The sequence below is a fragment of the Myotis yumanensis genome, unplaced genomic scaffold (genome assembly GCF_028538775.1).
Source record: "Myotis yumanensis isolate MYYU_CA2020_CCGP unplaced genomic scaffold, mMyoYum1.0.hap1 SCAF_9, whole genome shotgun sequence".
NCBI lineage: Eukaryota > Metazoa > Chordata > Mammalia > Chiroptera > Vespertilionidae > Myotis > Myotis yumanensis.
Window position 1 is genome coordinate 43,036,503 of NW_027223760.1, and position 22,119 is coordinate 43,058,621.

At 38.4% G+C, this 22,119-nt stretch overlaps 1 protein-coding gene across 1 annotated transcript in view; it reads left to right on the forward strand.

The window, feature by feature from the left end:
* GRM3 (glutamate metabotropic receptor 3) overlaps positions 1-22,119 on the forward strand; it is a 206,918-nt gene that overhangs the window by 100,763 nt on the left and 84,036 nt on the right. Inside the window, exon 2 of the mRNA XM_070424160.1 lies at positions 9,639-10,250. Coding sequence (XP_070280261.1) covers positions 9,783-10,250 — 468 coding nt within the window. The 5' untranslated portion in view covers positions 9,639-9,782. The remainder of the gene's footprint in view (positions 1-9,638; positions 10,251-22,119) is intronic.

The window sequence follows — 22,119 nt, forward strand, 5'->3', positions numbered from 1 at the left end:
GAAGCACTCTCATGATCCTTCCAGTCCTAACCTCCCACATCCCCCACAAGGGAGATACGTCCCCACTTCCAGCACCATGGATGGCTTTGGCTTGGTTTTGGCTTTTACATAAGCAGCTTCATACAGTATGCACTCTTTTGTGTCACTGGTCTCCTTTGTTGCCTGGGGAAATGGGCCTTTGTATGACATAATTCCATGCTGATAACTTGGGTATAACACAAAGAAAGGAAAATATACCTTGAGGCTGTGTTACATGAGGGTTTTGTAAAAACATAAACTCAGAACCAGTTTAAAGGTTCAAGCTATACAAGAGGCATGTGAGTCCTGCTCTTTGAAAATCTCTGCCTCAAGTTGTAGGCTTTTGTTAGGCGCTTCCCACACATGGATGTGCACAGAGAGATTGATTCTCCCTGAAACACAGCAAACCAGACTTGTTGGTACAGTAGTTGCCATGGAATTTAAAGACTAAAACTTGTCACAGCCACAAGGGCCCACACCCCTGTAGCTGAGGCCCCTGATGACTTGGGATAATAAAAATTAAGACCATTGGCTGGCAGTGTCTTCGAAAATATTCTGCTCTTAGCAGAGGAGTCAGTTCATGTTCTAGTCCAAATAGACTCAGAACAAGAGGAGCCCAGCCCCCTTCCAATAAAACTCAGTATAACAGGAGAGGATCAAGGGAATGTTTTTCTGGAGAAACAGAATACATCAGTTTGCTGTGAGCACCTTGCATCTTTTTCTTGAGTGATCACTTTCCATCTTCTCTTGGCATTTTATGGCCTTTAGTACCCATCAATAGCAGAATTTACTGGACATCTAGGTTGGGTCTCACCTTGTATTATTCAAACAGCAAGCAAATCCCCAAGATGGCATAGCTCCTAAGAATCAGACAGGACAAAGGTAGGATGCTGGAGGATTAGCAGGGAGAGGTTCTGTTCACCAAATGAGGAATAAAGACTAGGTAGGAACAACAGTGGCTTTGGACTATAGGTGGGTATATGGAGAGTCCAGAATACTCCTCAATGTCACTGGAGCCATTGACAAATTATCCTCATTGTCAAGAGTTCTATTAGTAGCTAATAGATTTGAGCTAATGTTCTATATTAATGATTTTATTTAATTCTAGAAACAAATCCAGGAGACAAATAATATTGTGTTTATTTTACACAGACATAAAATGTGGCACAGAGAGGTGACCATATGCCAAGGTCATGAAGTAGATTCAAACATTTTTTTATTTACTTTTCTTTATTAATTAAGGTATTACATATGTGTCATTTTCCTCCCATTTCCCTCCCACCCGCACTCATGCCCTCACTGCCCCCCCCCCCCCCGTGTCTGTGTCCATTGGTTAGACTTATAAGCATACATACAAATCCTTTGGTTGATCTCTCCCCCTTACTCCTGCCCTCCCCTACCTTCCCTCTGAGGTGAGGTTTGAAACAGCCTAAGTGCCCATCAGCAGATGAGTGGATTAAAAAACTGTGGTACATCTACACAATGGAATACTATGCTGCTGTAAAAAAGAAGGAATTCTTATCATTTGCAACAGCATGGATGGAACTGGAGAGCATTATGCTAAGCGAAATAAGCCAGTTAGAGAAAGATAAATATCACATGATCTCACTCATTTATGGAATATAATGAACAACATAAACTGATGAACAAAAACAGATCCAGAGACAGAGAAGCATCAATCAGACCGTCAAACCTCAAATAGACATGTTTGTCTATTTTTCAATATTTGTCCATTTTTCAATGTTAAATATTTTTCAATGTTAAACATTTTTTGACCACAGAGCCCACTTTGTGAAACAGTGACATTCAAACTTTTTATTACCAGGATTCAAAAGAAATTATTTTACTTTGTAATCAAAAACATACACCTACACACATAAACTCCCCAAAATGTTTTAGAAAATGATATTCACCCTTACTACATTCCTTAGATCAGTGTTTTGATATTTTCTATTATATTTTAACTTCTATTTCCTTATACGTTGCACATTACAATCCACTAACGTATTTCATGACACATGAATAGCTTGTGATCTGCAAATAGAAAAGCCTGACCTAAAGCATCATGCCATATAGCTTTCCAGGCTCTTCCAATGTGACTCTCTGGGAATGGATTTTAAGACCACATTGTTAAATTTACCACGGAGGTATGCTGCTCAATATTTAACAACCAGACCTTCAGGACTTGAGAGGGGACTGGTTATTAATGTTTGCTGATTTCTGCAGTATCAATACTCCCACTGTAGCCAATTTGAAGTTATCAATGTGACATCACGAAACAGACTAAGGAAGAAATATGTATAAATGGCTCTTGAGAGCTCATACCAGCCAACTAAAGCATATCCCCCAATTTTAACAAAACAGAACTAAAAGCATATTTTAAAGTCATGTCAGAGACTAGAAGAGCTGGAGATATCAATGGCATTTACTTGCCTGTTTGGTGGCAATTATTTTAAGCCCACAGTTCCACAGGGCCTGATGTATGCAAGTTGTTTCTATTCGAGTTGAGTTTATAAATGCTAGCGCTTGAAGAATATCAATTAGGCCATGATACTTCATTACCTGTACACTGAGGTACCTAAAACTTCATGATTGAAAATGTTTCTTCTTTCTTCAATGTTTTAGCCTATTTAAAAATTCATTCACCCCTAAATGGGTAACAAATTAATCTGCACTACTACCTTGAACAATTAGTGGATTTCTCTCTTTCTTCAACAATATGCAATGTAATTTCTCACCAGGAAGCAGTAAGAGTTAATTCATTGTGCAAAAACAGTTTGACATTATTCAGGAGAAAGGGCTGCATATGCAGAGGACATTATTAATAATAGCCCTTAATGGATCATATTGCCAACAGGTAAAAACGTTCTCCTATGAACAGTATTCCTCCATTTCTTCCCATTACCATTTTGTCTAGCGCTAGAGAGAGCTTTTGACAAACCCAGTTTCTGTACTCTCTGTTCATGCTGACAAACCTGTAACTTCTATTAGACTTGGCAGCTTGTAAGAGGAAAAGGACAAAGGTAGGCTGCAGGGAGTTTGGGGAGGCTCCAATTCCAAGGCTTTGTAATGAGGTTAGGAAACTTGAGGATGAAGAAAACAGCTGAGATGGCAACACACAGCGTGCATGCGCGCACGCACACACACACACACAGGAAAATACTGTGTACGCTGGCATTTCAAAAAATAACGATTTGCTTTCAAGGGCAGTGACCAAGTTAATATTACTGATTAAAAGTAAATTACTAGCAATTACCCTAAGGACCAAAGTTTAGCACAATTGTACATCTGTTTGCCTACCTCATAAAAACACTTTCTTCTAAATTTAGAAAATAAAGGAAATGGGAGATGTGGCTGTGTGTTGGGGGGAGGGGGGTTGGGGGGAGGGTGTTGTCCAAGGCAAAAGAGTGAATTGGTCATTTTTCCTTTTGGCTTCATCATCATCCCTTTCTGGCTTCATCATGCAAATTAATAGTGTTCCCTCTTCAGTGTAATTACCTAGGGTTCTTGGGCTTCTTTCATCTGCTCTATGAATAAAATAGGCTCATCAGAAAGGATCTGATCAATTCATTCCCAAAACTGGAACTAATTTTTTGGTTGTTTGAAGTTTAATATACATGTAGGATTTCAAACTAGAAAAATTTGAGAGAATGCAGAACTTTCCTCCTTGACTTCAAATCTTAACACAGAGGTGTGGCCTCCACTCCTCTGCTTGGTTATTCATACTTTCAAAGAACTATTTGGTGTGGAGATTTCCATTCCTCCTCATCTCTATCGGATCCGTAATGTGTGTCTTAATCTTTCTAATTCCTCCAAGTGCTCTCAACTTTTCCAGTTTTATTTTTTTTCTTTAAAATCATCAATTCAAAGTAAAAGGAAAGATCAGAGGTATTTGGGCTGAATTTCTCCAGTGTCAAAGTTGAATCTTGACCTACAATAACATTTTTTTAATGGCTTCATTGTTTGAACAAAATTTCCAAATTATTTTTCCAATCTCCTGACCAGTCTAAAAAACCATCATACTACTTAGAATTTATCACTTAACCAACATTTGATAACTACACATGAGGTGATGTGGAAAACAATGGTGTCTAAGGCATTGTCCTTGATATCCATTAACGGATAATCTAATGGGGAGGAAAGAACCATTTTGTTAATTATTAAGTTTCAACTTTTTTTTTTAATATATTTTTATTGATTTTTTTACAGAGAGGAAGGGAGAGAGATAGAGAGCCAGAAACATCGATGAGAGAGAAACATCGATCAGCTGCCTCCTGCACATCTCCCACTGAGGATGTGCCCGAAACCCAGGTACATGCCCTTAACCGGAATCAAACCTGGGACCTTTCAGTCCGCAGGCCGACACTCTATCCACTGAGCCAAACCGGTTTCGGCAAGTTTCAACTTTTAAAAACTATGCAAATAAGTATAAAACAAAATATGATCATCCTGATAAACATAAAACTAACCACATGGCAATTCAGCAAATGAAGAAACCTATTATAGCTAGAATAGTGCAGAAGCCTACAAAGGGGTAGAAATTGTAAGCTAGACCTGATAAAAAATGATTGGGTTTGAAACAGTCAGTTACTCATAATAATTTATTAAGGGCTTCTGGGGGAAAAATTACCTTTGTTCCCTAGCAAGAGCAAAGGTATTAGAATTGTGCAATGATACATCCTGCTATTAATAATGCCAGCATCGCTACAGCCTCTGTTCACCCAACTGAAAATGGCAGTCTAAGAACAAGGGACATGTCTTTTGTTGCCTATAACTCTGGCAGCTGAAGAATGTATAATCAAATTTATAGTCAAATTGAATATGTTAGCACTAACCCTAACTTTTCTTCAGATCAGTTGGGTGTGTAGGCTTTGAGCACAGGCTCAGAAGCCCTTCCACAACTTATGGGTTTATTTGTAGGGAAGAGTGAGCCCAGTTTCTGGCATTGTATCTCCCCTGGATGAACTGCTTATTCATTGAGTCAAACTGGATTTTACTTCCAACAATAAGTCCCTGTGCAAAGTCAAGAGACTAAGGAAAATACACATTAGCATATGTAGAATATAGAGATGCATCCTGCCCACATATGCCAGGGGTTATATTCACAGCAAACCTCTGAGATTGTAGAAGGCATGGATTAATAAAACATTGCTGAGCAGGTACCCTGCGGAGAGGGCTACACATGCTTGTTTGTAGTTGACACATCACTCATCATCCCAGAATGAAGAACTTTGACTGCAGAGCTGCAATCCCCTGGCCGCATATGAATGTGGGTGCAGTAGGGAGCCTGTTTACCTAGGGAATGTGCTGCTGGCTGATTTATAATAAAAGGAACCTGAAAAGAAGTAATTGGTGCCCTTTCCCACAATCCGATGAGCTGTAACACCAAGATAAACAGTGGCATTGAGTTAAGCATGTTTGTCTATTTTTCAATGTTAAATTTTAATTTCCCCATCCTTTAGCTTCTTAGGGCTTCATTTTAAACAAGGCTAAGAGTTTTAAAATTATGCTTAGCCCTACAGTCTTAATCATTATAGATTCTGCTTTAAGGAAAAGGCAAGTAAGAAAATATTAAGACAATGTAGTTAAACATTGCTCGAATTGATTTTTAATTTGTAATTCTCTAAGACTACATTAAATGTTACTTAAAGATGCTCTGTCAGAGAACTAAAGGAAAAATATTTTACATATTTTTGTCAGTTAACTTGTTTTTAAGATCTGTGTATCTAATTTCTAAATATATATAACATATGTAATTTGTAATGGCTTGTTTTTTGAGTCCAGCGCTTCATTACAATTCCCATGTTAAAGGAAATCTACAATATACTTCTTTTTTGAGATTTTCACAAATGATAGAGATAGTTGGTAGAAAAAGAGAGGAGTAATTTTCCATCACTGTCTACATAAAAATATCTAAGCATCTGAAATGTTGACAGCAGAGATCACATTCATTTGTTTACAATTGGGTACCAGCTCATGGCCTAGCACACGCATAGTCGGTATTCAATAAATATTTGATAAATGAATGCATCTCTGATGCTCTGAATTAGGATAATGTGCACGTGTCTAAGTTTGTATTCTCCTGACCCAAAAGAAGTAAATGTAGGTCAACTTGGGGATGCATCTCTCTTGGCTTATTAGGCACCCATCAGAGCTTCAACTTCCTAATACAAAGGCAGAATTTTCTCCTAGAGATATACAAAGTAATTCCTGTAGTTCTACCTGTTGGCAGTCTTATCATCAAATAACATAATAGGGTAAGAGCACTTGGATGATTAGGTAGGTAATGAAATAAAACAATCCACTATCAGAATTCCCATTATCTAGGCCACAAATAAAATAACAAAGAGTCATTTGAAAACATAATTGGTGTGTCTTCAAGAAACATTTGTGGAATATCTTTCTGATTGAAGACACTATGCCAGGCCCTGAATACACAGACATGAATAAAATAGAGCCTCTACTTGTGAAGCAGGCAGACTGATAGATACTATTACTTCAAGTATAATTTGAGGTTTCATTTGAAGTCATCTTTGACTAAGTGCATTTTCCCTAGAGAGAATTAAGCTTTCCATAAACTATGAAGTTATCTTTACCCTTTGAGAAGTCAAACTTCATAGTCAAGAGATACCTGCATTTTTTCATAATGGTAAGACTGCGCTGATGACCTTCTTTTAATTAACTATTCTCTTTTATTAGGCACATAAAACAATTATTCTATGGAGCAATTTCTGCTTCTTTATTATTAGTGATAATGATTGCAGTGTCTTTTGCCTTCCATGGCAATTTTGCTTCAAAGGGAATTGCACATAAAGATCAAAGAGAGACCAGAAATTGATATGAAAATTTTTAAAAATTCTCCTACAGTATCAACTTTTTAAAACATTGTTGTTTTTAGCCTTTCTGGTGCCCTGTGGCAGGTCTCCCAGAGAGGCCCTGGGTTAACACTGAGCATTCCAATGACTGCTGCCGTCATTGCTGAGGTTCATACCTAAATAAATAAACAAAATAAACCCCAGAGGACTTGTGCGTCTCAAGCAAACAGCCCATCACTTGCTCCATGCAAAAGAAACAGAGCATGCGGGAAGCTGGGTTCTAAAGGGCACTGCTAACAAGAGAAGGGAGAAATGTCAAAACTGTTGAACACTGGACTATTCCTGTTTTGTTTTTTTCACGTTGAGTTTTGTTTTTTTTCCCTTCAGATCTTAAAAATCCTGAATGCTGTGCCATTTCCTTTATTTCCAATGAGCAGAAAAGGAAACATTTATGAGTTAAATAGTAACAGCAATAGCAAATATTTCTTGAACTAACTACAGCAGGAATAGAAAACAGGAAGTAAACAATTCCACAGTGGAAGGAAGATAGGAAAGAATTTTTGTTCTTTCCTGGTAGTGACTACTGAGTCTTTAATAAGTGGGTGTTTACAGATAAATGGGTATAGAAGGGCATTTTCAGCCAAGGGAATAATATCAGCAACATCCTGGTGTCCACTAACGTGAACAGAGTTCAATATGGCTGAAGCATAGGTTTGAAGGCCGAAGTGGGACAAAATTGATGAGCATAGTGAACAGTAAGACCTGAGAGCTAGCCAGGGACAAGATCAAGGAGAATGAAGAAGTCAATTCTCCAACCTAGAGAAAAGTAGATATAGATTGACAGGAGATGGGCCGCTCTGAGGTGCAGTTAAGATCATGCATTAGACAGAGCATTTTCATCAAGGGGACACTATTCAGATTGTTAACATTTGCTAACTTATCTGAGAACACACAGGTGGTATGGCTTTCAGGCATCCTGGTTGAGTAGAGAAGCAGCCAGGAGATCCCGCTCCTTCATAACACCCCACCCATCCACAATTATCTACAAAAGCAGAAGAGCATACAGGCACACTATACCACACACACAGGGGCAAACAACTGTACCCTGTCGGAAGTCCCAGTCACTTCTCTCACTTAACTCTGAAAGCTACACAAGCTCATCTCACCTAGCAGGAAGAGGGGTGGGCAAGCAGAGTGAGTGTGCTGCCCAGACTTTGCTCTAGTGCTGGGAAGCTGAGTGACAAGCAGTACAACAGTAGGTCCATTGGTTTGTGTGCATGCAGTGGGACTGCTCCACACCAGGTTTTGAAAAGATTCCTGGGAGGGCCTTAGCCTACTGTCCAAAACATGACCCTCACAGCAGGACATCGCCATATTTTCTAGCCCATGTGGTATGAAGAAGCTCAATTTATGGAACTCTCTTAAGCTACAATTTACTATGCAAATCCCAGCACTAGTGCTCACTGCACTCCTCTGGACATGAGGGCCTGTCAGGAGTCACCTAACACTGGCTGGAGGAGGCAGCCAGGCATCAACAATTGCACTTTTCCCAGCATCTATACTGTACAGGTTATACAATAATAAGTTTTAAACTTGTGTAATTGAGGAAGGGGTTTTTTTCTTCATAATTCACAAAAAAAGTGCTTTGGAGGTTGGCGGCAGCTCTCTAGGAATCTACTGCTATGGTCTTATTAGAGATAATAAGAGCCTGGCACAATGGGGAGAGAATAGAAGGCTTTGAGAAGTGTTAAAGCAGGTAGATGCTTCAGAACTTAGTGGCTAATTGAAAGAAATGGGAAGGGCTCTAGTGTGCAGGTTTCTGGTTTGAGAGCCTGGTTACAGAGAAAATCCATTCACAGAGATAAGGGAGAGTTTATAACATGTAGACCTGGAGATGATAGAGGGGTGTATTGGTACAGCTGTTTAGCAGGCAATTAACCTAGGAGTCATTTAAGTGGAGGTTGAAACTATGAACACTGGTGGAGCTAGAGCTCAGGAAAGGGTGCGGTGAAAATGGGGGTGTTCAACAATGGAATTTGAGATGCAGTCAGAAATGAAACATGAGATCAGAAACCTAGAAATTTTCAACAGATAGAAAATAGTCAAGCTTTAATTAAAGCCAAGTAAAATGAGGATTAAAGAGAGAATATGGAATTTAGAAAGTAGTAGATCAGTAGTAGCTTTTTTCAAAGCCATTTGTTAAAGCAGTGAAGAAAGAATCTTAAATGCAGTGGGCAGAGAGCATTGGGATAAGAGGGAATGGGAACAATTCTGCAGATAATTATTTTGAATGAATCACCTATGAAGGGAGGAGAGGGATGTGATTATAGGAATTCAGAAATGGCGATAGAGTTACAATTATGTTTTGTTTTGCTTCCCAATGGAAAGGGAAGAATGAATAAAAGGGGTTGGTCACAAATGTAGCTGAAAGAGAGGGAATAAAGACTCAGACCAAGTTGTAACCCTACATACGAATAGCTAAGTAAATGACTCAGTAGAGTACTGAACTTGGCATTAGAAAAACCAGAATCTGAACACTATCTCCATTCTAAGTACACTTTGTCAGATTATCTCCTTAGTCCTCAGTGTTCATTTCTGGAGCTGGGATACTTAGATCTACATCACAGTGGGTTGGAAGGACTTGGTGAGGATACTGTGGGAGAGTGCCTGGTGCAGTGGTGTGGTGTGTGGTCAATAAATGGTACTTTGAGTCATTATCTCATCAAAGACCTGAATGGGAACCATCAATGTAATCACTGTTGCTTTTTTTTACCATTTTTGTTCATACAATTTTTATCTCTCTAGGAATTTGGTGACAGGCTCTGCTAGTCTGTTCTTCCCTTATATGAAGGAAAGGCCAAAGATCCAGTTTGGAAATGAGAGAGGAAGTCTAGCGGGCAACATTGGCTCCATCCACTGATATCTCCTACAGGTACAGAAAGAGGATTCATGAAGATGTTGACAAGACTCCAAGTTCTTACCTTAGCTTTGTTTTCAAAGGGATTTTTACTCTCTTTAGGGGACCATAACTTTATAAGGAGGGAGATTAAAATAGAAGGTGACCTCGTTTTGGGGGGCCTATTTCCTATTAATGAAAAAGGCACCGGAACTGAAGAATGTGGGCGAATCAATGAAGACCGAGGGATTCAACGCCTGGAAGCCATGTTGTTTGCTATTGATGAAATCAACAAAGACAATTACTTGCTACCAGGAGTGAAGTTGGGTGTCCACATTTTGGATACATGCTCAAGGGATACCTATGCATTAGAGCAATCACTGGAATTTGTCAGGGCATCTTTGACTAAAGTGGATGAAGCTGAACACATGTGTCCTGACGGATCCCCTGCCATTCAAGAAAATAGCCCACTGCTCATTGCAGGGGTCATTGGTGGCTCTTACAGCAGTGTTTCCATACAGGTAAGACTGGCCAGGGCTGCTGCTAAAATGTTGTGTCTCTTTCATTTTACGTCTTGTCAAAAAAAGACTATCTTCATAACTTGATCAATGGGTGATATTAACAGTGTCATTGTTCATATCTATGGGTATTTGATAACATAGGTGTGCAGACAGAACAGTCGTCTAGCAATGATAATTGTTTAGAAATATATCAGGTAGCTACCGTAGCATAACAACCTACCCCAAAATTCAGTGACTTAAAACAATAATTCATTATTATAGTTTCTAAGTCTAAAGATCAACAGAAGTAAGCTGCTCAAGGCTGAGTTCAGCTAGCAGTGACCCTGCCCCAGGTTTCCCCTTATCCTCTGCCTAGAATCAATGAGGTAGCCCAGGCATAACCTTCTCAGAGTGATGACAGGTGCAAGTGAACACAAACTTAACAGCCCAGGCCCTTCCAAGCTTCTTTTTGCATCACATCTGCAAACATCCCACTATCAAAGCAACTCACAGATCTCAGCCCAGAGTCAAGGAGTGGGGAAATATGTCCTGCCCACAGGACAAGTTACATCAAAAAGGATGTGGGTTTATAAGGAGTAATGAACTGAAGCCATTGATACAATAAACCACAAGAAGATTCAATATCACTGAACTCTATTTTTTTTCACACTAATTTTTACTAAAGCATCATTTTGTTCAGAGATCATTTATAAACAACTTCTCATGATACAAGCCTGATAATCTATGCAGATAAGTCAGATGACTACCAAAAAAAAAAAAAGAAAGGAACAATTCAGCTCCCAACTTAGATAAAAAGCTGGTAAGAGGCTCTCATAATTTCATTAGAGAAAGAAGGAACATATTATTCAAACTCTTGCAATGCTCACCTATTCAACTTTCTCATGTTCCCAACCCCCAGAAAGATTGGTTTCATAAAACTCCCACTGGTAGGTAGCACAAGAACTAGGACTCCGATAGATCCTTTGTACTTTGGGGCTCTTTCAACTGTCCCATATGATTTCTATATGTTACTTGAATTTCAATTTTTTTCTGGTGAGAGCATTAATGTCACAGTAATAAAAAGTCATAATTCTAGGAATTATATACTTTAATTTCTACCAAATTACTATAATCACAGCTCCAAGTGCTAGAGAAAGCCATATTATACTCATGCTGTCTTCATATGTCATGAAGCACTTAAATTGGCTTTATTTGCATAGGAATAACCTTATTTCTATATCCCAGATTTGTGGCATTTAAAATTCTATGTACAATTCCATGCTGTTCAAAATGAGCTATTTGAAATTTCTTTTCTTCTTCAGAGCACATCCTCATATTATGAGTAATTAAGATAATTAATTTTTCAAAAACACCCTTTGACTTCATTAGACAGATGAAAATATTGCACATTTCAAAGCATATCATGGTAATTTTGCACTTTTTCTATACTTGGATCAAGAGAGATGGAATTTGATATTTGAGAAGAGAAAATTAAAAAATATACATCTGTCATACTTCAATAACAATTTCACCAGATATGTGCCAATCATTTTACAAATATACTATGCCTAATATTACCACTAGTAAGGGATTATGTACATGCCTTTCTAACCTGAATTTCTCCCAGTGAAGTAAATAGCACTCTAAAGCAGATAAATAAATATCTATTTATTCAAAGTATTTAACAAACTATGGCAGGCAAATAGATATTTTTAATCTAATTTTACCCTTTTAATATTTATATACTCCTCAAAACAGTTTAGATTGTTTTAGAAAAAAAAATGTGGGCTATTAAAATCCTGTACTGTTCATAAAGGAAGAAGCTGCTTCTTAATCACCAAAGGATCTGGCTTGTTATTTCATTTATCTGGTTCATATCACCATAAAGTCACAAGCGCTAATAATGGTTTTTGTCTCCACAATATAAATAAAGAAACCAAAACTATTATACTCTACTGAAAATGATATAGATTTTGGCATCAGAAAGACTTGGATTTGAATTCCAACCCTAACATGTACTAGCTTACCAATAAAATAGGAAAATAGCTTCTATCTTAAAAAGTTGTTGAGCCCGGCCAGGGTGGCTCAGTGGCTGAGCATCGACCTATGAACCAGGAGGTCATGGTTCATTTCCCTTCTAGAGCACACGCCCAGGTTTCGGGCTCAATCCTACAGTGTGAAGTGTGTAGTCGCAGTCTAACAGTGATTCTCTCTCATCATTGGTGTTTCTATCTCTCTCTCTCCTCCTCCTTCCCTCTCTCTGAAATGAATTATATACATATAAAGTTGTTGAAAGGATAAATTGAGAGAAATTGTGGGAAATACCTCACCAAAACCCAAAAGATTTAATAAATGTTCCTAAAATTATAGGAGAAGTCAGTGGAAGAGCCACAACTAAAACCAGCTCCATGGTCTGCCCTCCTAGTGGCCCAGCAGTCCCATGAAGTCACTGAGGATCCCCCATGTACTTCAATCTGCATGAAGGTCACTGTTGTAAGGGTGAGGGAGACCGCTAATGTAGAGTACACAGCCTTCATATCAAGTAACTTAAAATCTGGCTATGGGTACAATCCTATATAATAAAAGGCTAATATGCAAATTGACCGATCATCAGAATGATTGGTCACTATGACACGCACTGACCACCGGGGGGCAGACACTTAACACATGGGCTGCCCCCTGGCGATCAGTGCACTCCCACAGGGGGAGCGTCGCTCAGCCAAAAGCCGGGCTCCTGGCTGGTGAGCAGAGCAGTGGTGGCAGGAGCCTCTCCAGCCTTAGTGGCATCACTACGTATGTCCTCTGAGGGCTCCTGGACTGCAAGAGGGCACAGGCTGAGCTGAGGGCCCCCCCTCCCCAGTGCATGAATTTTTGTGCACCGAGCCTCTAGTACTACTATAAAATAACAGTGACTACAATTCAGAATATGTTCATGTGGCTCACAAGGTAAGATGATGTTTAGAAAGGCTTTGAGGATGACTGATAGAATGAAAGTTGCATTGAAGAAAGGCCACTTGGGTCACAGTGTGAAAGAGATGCTGGATGTGAGCAGGATGATCAGAACATTGTGGCAGGTATGCATGTGCTATGGACAGTGACCCTGACAGGAGTAAGAAGGTGTGCTGAAGAGGGAGGGTAGGAGAGAGCTTCACTCCCTCCTCCATGGCCCCCAGGTGTCCTGACTACTCAGTCTTGATTAGGCCATACACTGGTCCCAGCCAAGGTAAGCTGGGAGGTGAAGCAATTTGTCTATACAGTGACCTTCAGGCTGTCTTCCAAGGAACCCTTTCCCACAAAGCCTTGCTTTCAGCTAGGCACCATGAATGAAAGAGTTCTTAGGGGACTTTTATACGGCTAATAATTCAAGTGTGTTATCCTTTTGAAACCTATCTTTCTTTTCATAAGAATCCTAGAAAAATAGTCAATGGCAATCCAAAACAATACATTTCTAAAAGTAAATTTAAGGCATTCTTGCACACTAATGAGGGAAACATTTTAGCAGAGAGGAATTTTCGGGGTACCTCTCACACTCACCTCCTTCTGCTCCTGGCCCAGTTCTGATTATATACCTCTATGTCTGGGAACTGCAATGACAGCGTGTAGCTCATAGCCTCAAAGATCCATGCACATCAGTCACAACTGCCATCCTTTTTAAACTGCTTTTTATTTCCTGAATATTTACTGGAAAGTGTCGTTGCTTGAACTGAGCAGAGGAAAAAAAGAGGGTAAAATTGTAGAAGAAATGTACTATACAAATCCACCACACAATTTTAAAAATTGCTATTATCTAATTGTAGCATCCAGTCCCAAACCAGGTCACAGAGTTTTCAGTCACAACATTGCCCACTGAGAGATAGAAAATGATCGTATTTGTGCATCTTCCCTTTTGTGGTTGGGCCAGTTAGATGTTATAACCTCCCCACTTGGGTCAGATTTCTTCAGGAGGTGCTTTTTCCAGTTTCTTTTTTCATTATCTTCCCACTAAAGGAGAATTCTCCTGGAAGTCGGTAGAGGAGATATGCCCCATTGTGTGCGTTCATACAATAGACATTATTCGCAGATAACAAAAACTACATGAAAGGAGAAATTCTTAGTGATTTGCTGGGTTAAGCTGTATCACCACTGATGAAGACCTGGATAATTATTTTCCCAATCTTCTTAGTCAGTAAGACAAACCACAATGTGGTGGTCCCTTTTATAAAAAGCAACAGTATTGATTTTTTAATTTGATAATCAATGAAAGCTAGCATCAAAATCCTTCTTTGTTAGAAAATATACATGGGGTTTATCCACCCCCTCTAGTGAATGAATTTCTTTTCAAAGCATTTTTAAGACTGTTCTCTTCTCTATAAGCCTGCAAGCCACCCCTTTCAGGGAAAATGCTTTTGATTCAAGAAGAGTCTCAGGCCGATTGCCTTTAGCTGGGCATTGTCCACATGGTACTTATTTTGCATCAGTGTTTGAATTTGTGCTTTTAAAAAATAGACTGTAGTTAGAGCTCCTAAGTTGTCCAGTCTAACATGTCCTCTGAAATGTTCCAAAAATGTCCCTCATTCTTTTCAGAGGATGTATCATTTTGTCAGTCTTTCTTGTGTAGCTGGAGCAAATTCTAGCTGGAACATGACAGGTATAAATCAACCTAGCTATTATTGTGCCCCTTAGTGTTAAAGTGACTTCAGCAACAAATGGGAATTTGGGTCAGATGGCCTCTCAAAGCTAAGCTCATAGTAAGAGCAGGAGAGATCCCTAAAACGATCTTACTACCTCTTCCCATCCGTGGTATAATCAGACCCTTTTACAGAATTTTTGGTGGTATTTACATCCCAGGAACTCTCTAACCCTGGGAGAAGAGTTATAACATTGTTTATTATGACATAGATTTGTAGATGCCATGCTTTGCTCACATTATGTCTCTGAGAAAAATAACTCATTAAACTAAATCCCTTGCAGTAAGTGTCATGGATTTTTTTACATGGGGCATGGAGAACAATACATCAAGACCCCTTGTATTATTCCTCCTCCACCTAATTCCGTAGTATGAAAGTGGACCACCACCGGTCAATTTATATTAAGCATCACCCTCCCTCAATTATTCATTCCTCCTTTCAATTCAAATGCTTTGGGGAAGAGTCATGCATGAATTACTCGTCTTATTATTGGCAAATCAGAAACACAGTTGCAGGACTTGAAAGTACAAAGCCTTCAATATAGTTATCTGTGTCCAAGTACCAGATAGACTTATGAATGGAAAAATGTATATTTTTGTGGATAAGTAAATTAGATCTAGGGAAGAGCTTCTCAACCTTGACACTAGCGGAATAGATAATTCTTTGTTGTGTGGAGCTGCCCTGTGCATTGTGGGATGATTAGCAACATCACTGATGTCTACCTACTAGACTAGATCTCATCAGCACATAAAATTATGACATCCAAAAATATTTCCTGGTTGAGAGCAAAGCACAGTTAGGATCAACATAAGGAAGAGTTCTTAGAAATGAAATAGAATAATCTGGAAGGAAGGGGGTAGGAAGTAATTCCTCGGTCACTAGTTATTCAAACAAAAGCTGTCCTATTATTGAGGAAATTGAAGCAACATATCAGTGTTTAAACTACAGATGTTCCTTGACTTATGATGGAGTTACATCTTGATAAACTATCATAAACTGAAAATATTGTAATTCGAAAATGCATTTAATACACCTAACCTACCAAACACCATAGCTTCATGGAGCCTACCTTAAACATGCTCAGAGTACTTACAGTAGCCTATAGTTGGGCAAAATCATCTCGGTGCCGCTGTCTAACATCATGAGAAAGTATCATACTGTGTATGGCTAGCCATGGAAAAGCTCAACATTTAAGGAACAGATTATACTGAATGGGTATGGTTGTAAGTCAAACCATTGTAAGTTGGGGATCATCTGTACATGGTATTTAAGGTCACATGTTAATTTTTTAATATATTCTTTCATTTCAGAGAGGGAGAGGGAGAGATAGAAACATCAATGATAAGAAGGAATCATTTATTGGCTGCCTCCTACACATCCCACACTGGGGATCGAGCCCTCAACTTGGGCATGTACCCTGACAGGGAATCAAACCATGACCTCCTGGTTCATAGGTCTACACTCAACCGTTGAGTCACACTGGCCGGGCAGGGCACTTGTTAATTTTAAAATTATATGTTGCTCAACCAAAATACTCTACTATTAGGATATGAGTGATTTCAAATGAAGTACCTAAAACATGAAGCAAATAAATAATAGGCTCTTTTCCATCAGAATAACTTTGAAGAAGTCTAGTCAACTGTTGTTTCACTTGATTATGGTAGTATTTTTGTGAACTGGGTGAATCTAGCATCTCAATTATTTACATATTACAACTGGACACTCAAAAAATCATTTTTCATCAGAAAATACGCATTTATTAAACATACATATTTTTTTAGGTACAGCAGAACATTACTGTGCACAGTCTGGGTAACAGGAGGAAAAGAGAATGTAAAATACAATTTTTAAATAGTAGACATCTTATGAGCCCCTGAGACATGTGTAAGCAAATTGGAAACTATATCAAATCCATACATAAAACAGGTGAAAGTATAGAACCTGAGTATCAATTGGCAACATAAGTACCAGGAGACCATAGAGAATAACAGAATGAGCAGAAGGGAATGGAGTTGAACAGGAAAAAGACAAATCTGTACAAACAGAAAACCTGCCTTTGAAGTCTTGCTGGAAAGTTGCTTTCTCATGGTCTACTGGATAGCATCTACATATTTTTTCATAAAAGAAAGAACACAATGTTTCTTCCTACTGGAATGCAATGTTCTTTAGCTGCTTGTAGGCCTTGCCAAATCCCTTTCTCCTTTAGTTCCCACCTCAAACCCTACCCCTTTTGAGAAATCTTTCCCAAGCTCCCACTACATAAACAAATACTTCAACTACTATCTCATTAAATAAAATTATTCATTTGCATATCTATTTTCCCACTAAACTGTAAGCTACTTAAGTAGCTTAGAAACCACATCTTTTTGTCTTTGTATTGAGGGCACCTAAAATAATGCTCTTCCACATTGAGAGTAAAGGCTTTTTGAATGAATTGAATTAATAGAATGATAATCTAAAATATTTCCAGAGGCTGAAAATTCCTAAAGGAATCTTGGATTGGGCAATCACAACCATGATCTGCTTATTCTACATCGGTCTGGATAATTCACAAATGAAAATCAGCATTTTCTACAATGGCAAACTCGGTTTGATTCCAAAGACAGATGATGTAGCAAAGTGATAAAAGCCCCTTGATCTTTCTTGCCTCTACTGTCCACATGTGTGCCACAAAAGATGCCTCGATTTGAGAGCATCTCTAAGGCTTCTAGTCCAGTTACCCTTAGACAAACTATCCAGAGAAGACCACCCAAAGCTCAATACAACTGGACACCCAGGATGATTTCAGATAAGGCTAGAGCTCCGTCTGTCCTCTAATCTAGCTCAGTACGGTCTCTCCATATAAAGAATACAAAGAATGCTGACCATGTCAGATCCTCTGCTTGCAGGAAACACAAAGGAGAAGGAAGCCTCATCCTGTCCTTAAGAAAACCAGAGTGACAGCATTAGAAATCCATTTACTAGTCTATCTTTAGCATTTCTATCATTAGAAATGTAAAAATGATAGTTGCATTTAGTGAGTTTAATATCACAAATATAATAATCAAAGCACAGATATGTTATAACTACACATTTATTAGTGTGACTTTCTTGAAAAATTTCAGCTCAGTGATCTTACTAAGATTTATTTAACCCTCCATGGCCTCTCTTCTCATGTCTAAGATGGAAATATTAGTAGCACCTCTCTTCCTGGGTTATTGTGGGAATTAAGTGAGAAAATACATGAAAAGCAGTAAAAATCATGTTTTATGATAATGAGCATTGAACATTTTAGATTTTACTAAATATTATCTGTTAGCTTTTTAAAAAACGTTTTTATCTTTATTGTTGATTGTATTATAGGTGTCCTCCCCCCATTTCCCCCCATTGCCTGCCTCCACCTGGTTCCAGCCCCCCGAGCTTCACCCCCCTATAGTCCAGTGATGGCGAACCTTTTGAGCTCGGCATGTCAGCATTTTGAAAAACCCTAACTTAACTCTGGTGCCGTGTCACATATAGAAATTTTTTTAATATTTGCAACCATAGTAAAACAAAGATTTATATTTTTGATATTTATTTTATATATTGAAATGCCATTTAACAAAGAAAAATCAACCAAAAAAATGAGTTCGCGTGTCACCTCTGAAACGCATGTCATAGGTTCGCCATCACTGCTATAGTCTGTGACCATGAACTATGCATATAAATTCTTTGGTTAATCTCTTTGCATCCACCCCCTTCCCAGTTCCAAGCGGAATTGAGGCTCATAAAGGTTAAGTACCAAGTTCAACTTTCTACCACTTTATAAGTAATTGAATCAACATTAAAATCCAGATAGCTTGCCTCCCACACTGCTATCCTAATCACCCCTTCACATAATCTAAGCTTCAGAAAACTCTGACTCCAAAGTTATCTCAGACAGAATCTTTTTGTTTATTTCCTTCCCAGACTTTTCATTCTCAGGCATTCTCCCAAAGCTGATCATTTTGAAACCTCCCTCCATGGCACCTGCTTGCCCTCCTCCAAAAACGGGCAATGCTTCTCAGAGACTTCATCACAGGGAAAGAGACAATAGCAACAGCAATTTGAAAATGCTTTCAATGACATTGTTTCATTGTAGAAATTTTTAATCAGGGGTAATTATCTAAGGTGCACTCACTACTCTTTCCTTTCCTTTGTCAATTTATTGCTTAATTTCCCTTCTGTCATGTGTTTATTTGGAAATTAGTCTTGTGAAAAACAATAGGTTACCATTAGGACCACTGTCCACAGTGCAATAAAATGGCCCAGCACTGAGAATCGGCTTCTATTGTGGTCACATATCTATGATTGCAGGTCATGGTATTTACATATCCCTAAAATATCAACACGTATCTTAGAATATGACTATAGATTACTCAGCAAGCTCATTGAAATTGGATTCCTGACACCTATAGTTAAACCTAAGATTTTGCTTTAACAACACCAAGTTCTCTTTCCAAATTACCATTAAATATGTGCCTTTTTAATGGTTCAATAGTACAAGGCTCAGTATTTCTATATGGAAAGAGCCAACACTTAGCAGTTAATAACAAAGTCCATCGATTTGATGTAATAGAAGAGCTTTTACTGCTCTATGAAAAATGCAGTTGAAAGTTTACAGAACAGTTTTCTAATTAGTGGACCTTGAAAATTTAAGAATAGTGTTCCAGAAACACCTGCAGCTAAACTCAAGTAAACGTTGATACTCCAGGTGGTACATCAGTGGGACTTTGAACACTAAATTGTGGTGGCGCTATTTTTGACATCACCACCTGGTAGATTATGAAAATCCCTCTGTTACTAGTGACAAAGTCCTGATTCTTGCCATAGGGGAGAATACAATAACAGCAACACTTTCAAAAATCACATTCCAAATATAGACTAGATTTCCTTGCCAAGTGGTCAGAATGGCAAAGCATCTGAGACATTTGCCATCACTTGATAGGGTTAAAAGTCTGGGGCATGTATCCCAGGGACTAGTTGGTTTCTCCCAGGGCCAGGGCCTCCAATTTGGGTAGCTGCCATTAGGCTCACAACATGGCCTCATAGAATGCAAATCAGGCAATTAAGTGTTCCTAATGGGGAAAACAGATGTGACTGAACACATACTCTATCATTTGTTTAGAATGCTTATGTAAAAAAGTAAGTTTCATAAAAATAAAAGCTACATATATGCTTTTAAGTAATAATATTCACACAAAATTTAAAGAAATTCAACAGTAAGCATAGGTTGACTTTCAACTGATATCAATGGCTATTTAACAGACTCTCAGCTTTTGTTTCTATGTTAAAGAAAGTCTTTATGTTATCTTTTATGAGCTAATTCCAGAAATTTAGAAGCTCTTTAGCTTTCCTACAGTCTCCAACAACCAATATCATTTATGACCTACTTTTTTTGAAGGATTCAAGGTAACCTGTAGTGACACAAACAGGACAAATTAAGTACTGAACAATTACTATCAATCAAATAAATGGTTTTAAGTGGACGCAATTTTTCTTTAAACCTCTAATCTTGACCTTTCTATTATTAATGTATTCATTGCTTTCCAGATTACATGATCCCTGACCTTCAAGAACTCACAGCCTAAGTCAGAATGAGTATTTTGTCCATTTGATTACCCTTTCCTAACCCTTTCTTTTCAAGTTGGATGTCATCCATGGTAGTCTTTTTAAAACATAACTTTGGTCATGTCATTTCCTTAATTTAAAAATTTTAATGTCAATTTACCTCTTAAAGCATAAAGTTCAAAATCTTTAGCATAGCATAGAAAATACTTAGCAATCTAACCACAGTCCCTCTATTCTTTCTTACTCTACCCATCCCTACAAGGCACTGGGTACTCAGGTAATACTGAACTTTCTGATACTACAAAAGCCAATGTGCTTTTCCCCACTTCTGTCTTTGTGTTCTTCCTTCTGCCTAAAAACATTCTTTTCCCTTTCTCTGCCTGGCAAACTTTCCCTTATTCTTCAAGATCAAGCCTAAATGTCACCTCTACATGGGAGCCTGTCATGACTCACCTGAGTGTAATTAGTTGCTCCTTCACTCATGTGTTTGTATAAGTATGTATACATATATCTCAAAACTTAATCCTCATTATGTTTCTTTGTCTCCTACCAGACTATAACTTTCTGGAAGACAGTGGAGGTATATTGCTCATCTTAGAACCGAAATTTTAGAATAGTGGCTTATATAATTGGCATCAATCAAGGTTTGTTGAATGAATAAACATTATTCATCATCTCTATCACTTTATCACTTTCTGAGCATTTACTATGTGCCAGCCAGTGGGCTAAGTACTTCACATGTGTTATCTTTAATCCTTACTTATAACCTCATAAGGCAGTCTACTGGTATTCCCTTTTTCCAGATCAAGAAACTGAAGCTTCAGAAATTAAAATAACTTCCCTAAATTCACAAAGGTGGTGAGAGAAGGAACTGGGTTTTCAATGTTGGTCTGTTTGATTTCAATCCTGTGCATTGAGCCACTGCACTATTTGCCTTTGTATCTGACAACTCTGTTGAACTAATGAACAGTTAACAGGGAAACCAGGAATAACACAGTTCTATTTGCTAAATAAGATGGTATATACCCCTCTGCCCTAATGATTACCACGGACTCTCAGAAGTAAATAATCATCTTTTTAAAGAAATTAGCCTACAGCCTTCAGCTTCCCTCAGGCATACCCAATAGCTTTTGGCCTTTGGTTAATAGGCAACAAGAACTGGAATACTCTTTTTTATTGATAAGACTTTATTTGTCATATTATTGTGATGCAAGTGACTTCAAGGACTGCAGGAAAATGTGGATAGTTCAACCTGTGGCTCTGTTAAATCCTCAGAAGACACTATCAAAAATCAACATGCAGGGCACCGACTGAAGGACATGGTCCTGTGAGGTCTATTGGTATCAGGTCACCCTGGGAGTCATGCTTTTGCCATGTGTTGCTGGCAAAGACCAATGCACTCTGGAACCATTGTTAGGGACTAGAATCCAAACCAATTCAGATCCATGATTTCTCTTGAAAATTAATTCATGGGGCAAGAAAGGCGCAAAAAGCAGATGCAGACTGATATAGTGGGCAAAATGCCTTTTTGTTACTTTTGAAAGTACCTGCTAAGTGGGTGGAGGAAAAAAGTTATTCCTTAGATAGTGCCTTGTTAGTAAGGGAGCAAGACAGACACTTATCAAGTGTGGAGTGGCACTGTCACAATGAGAAAC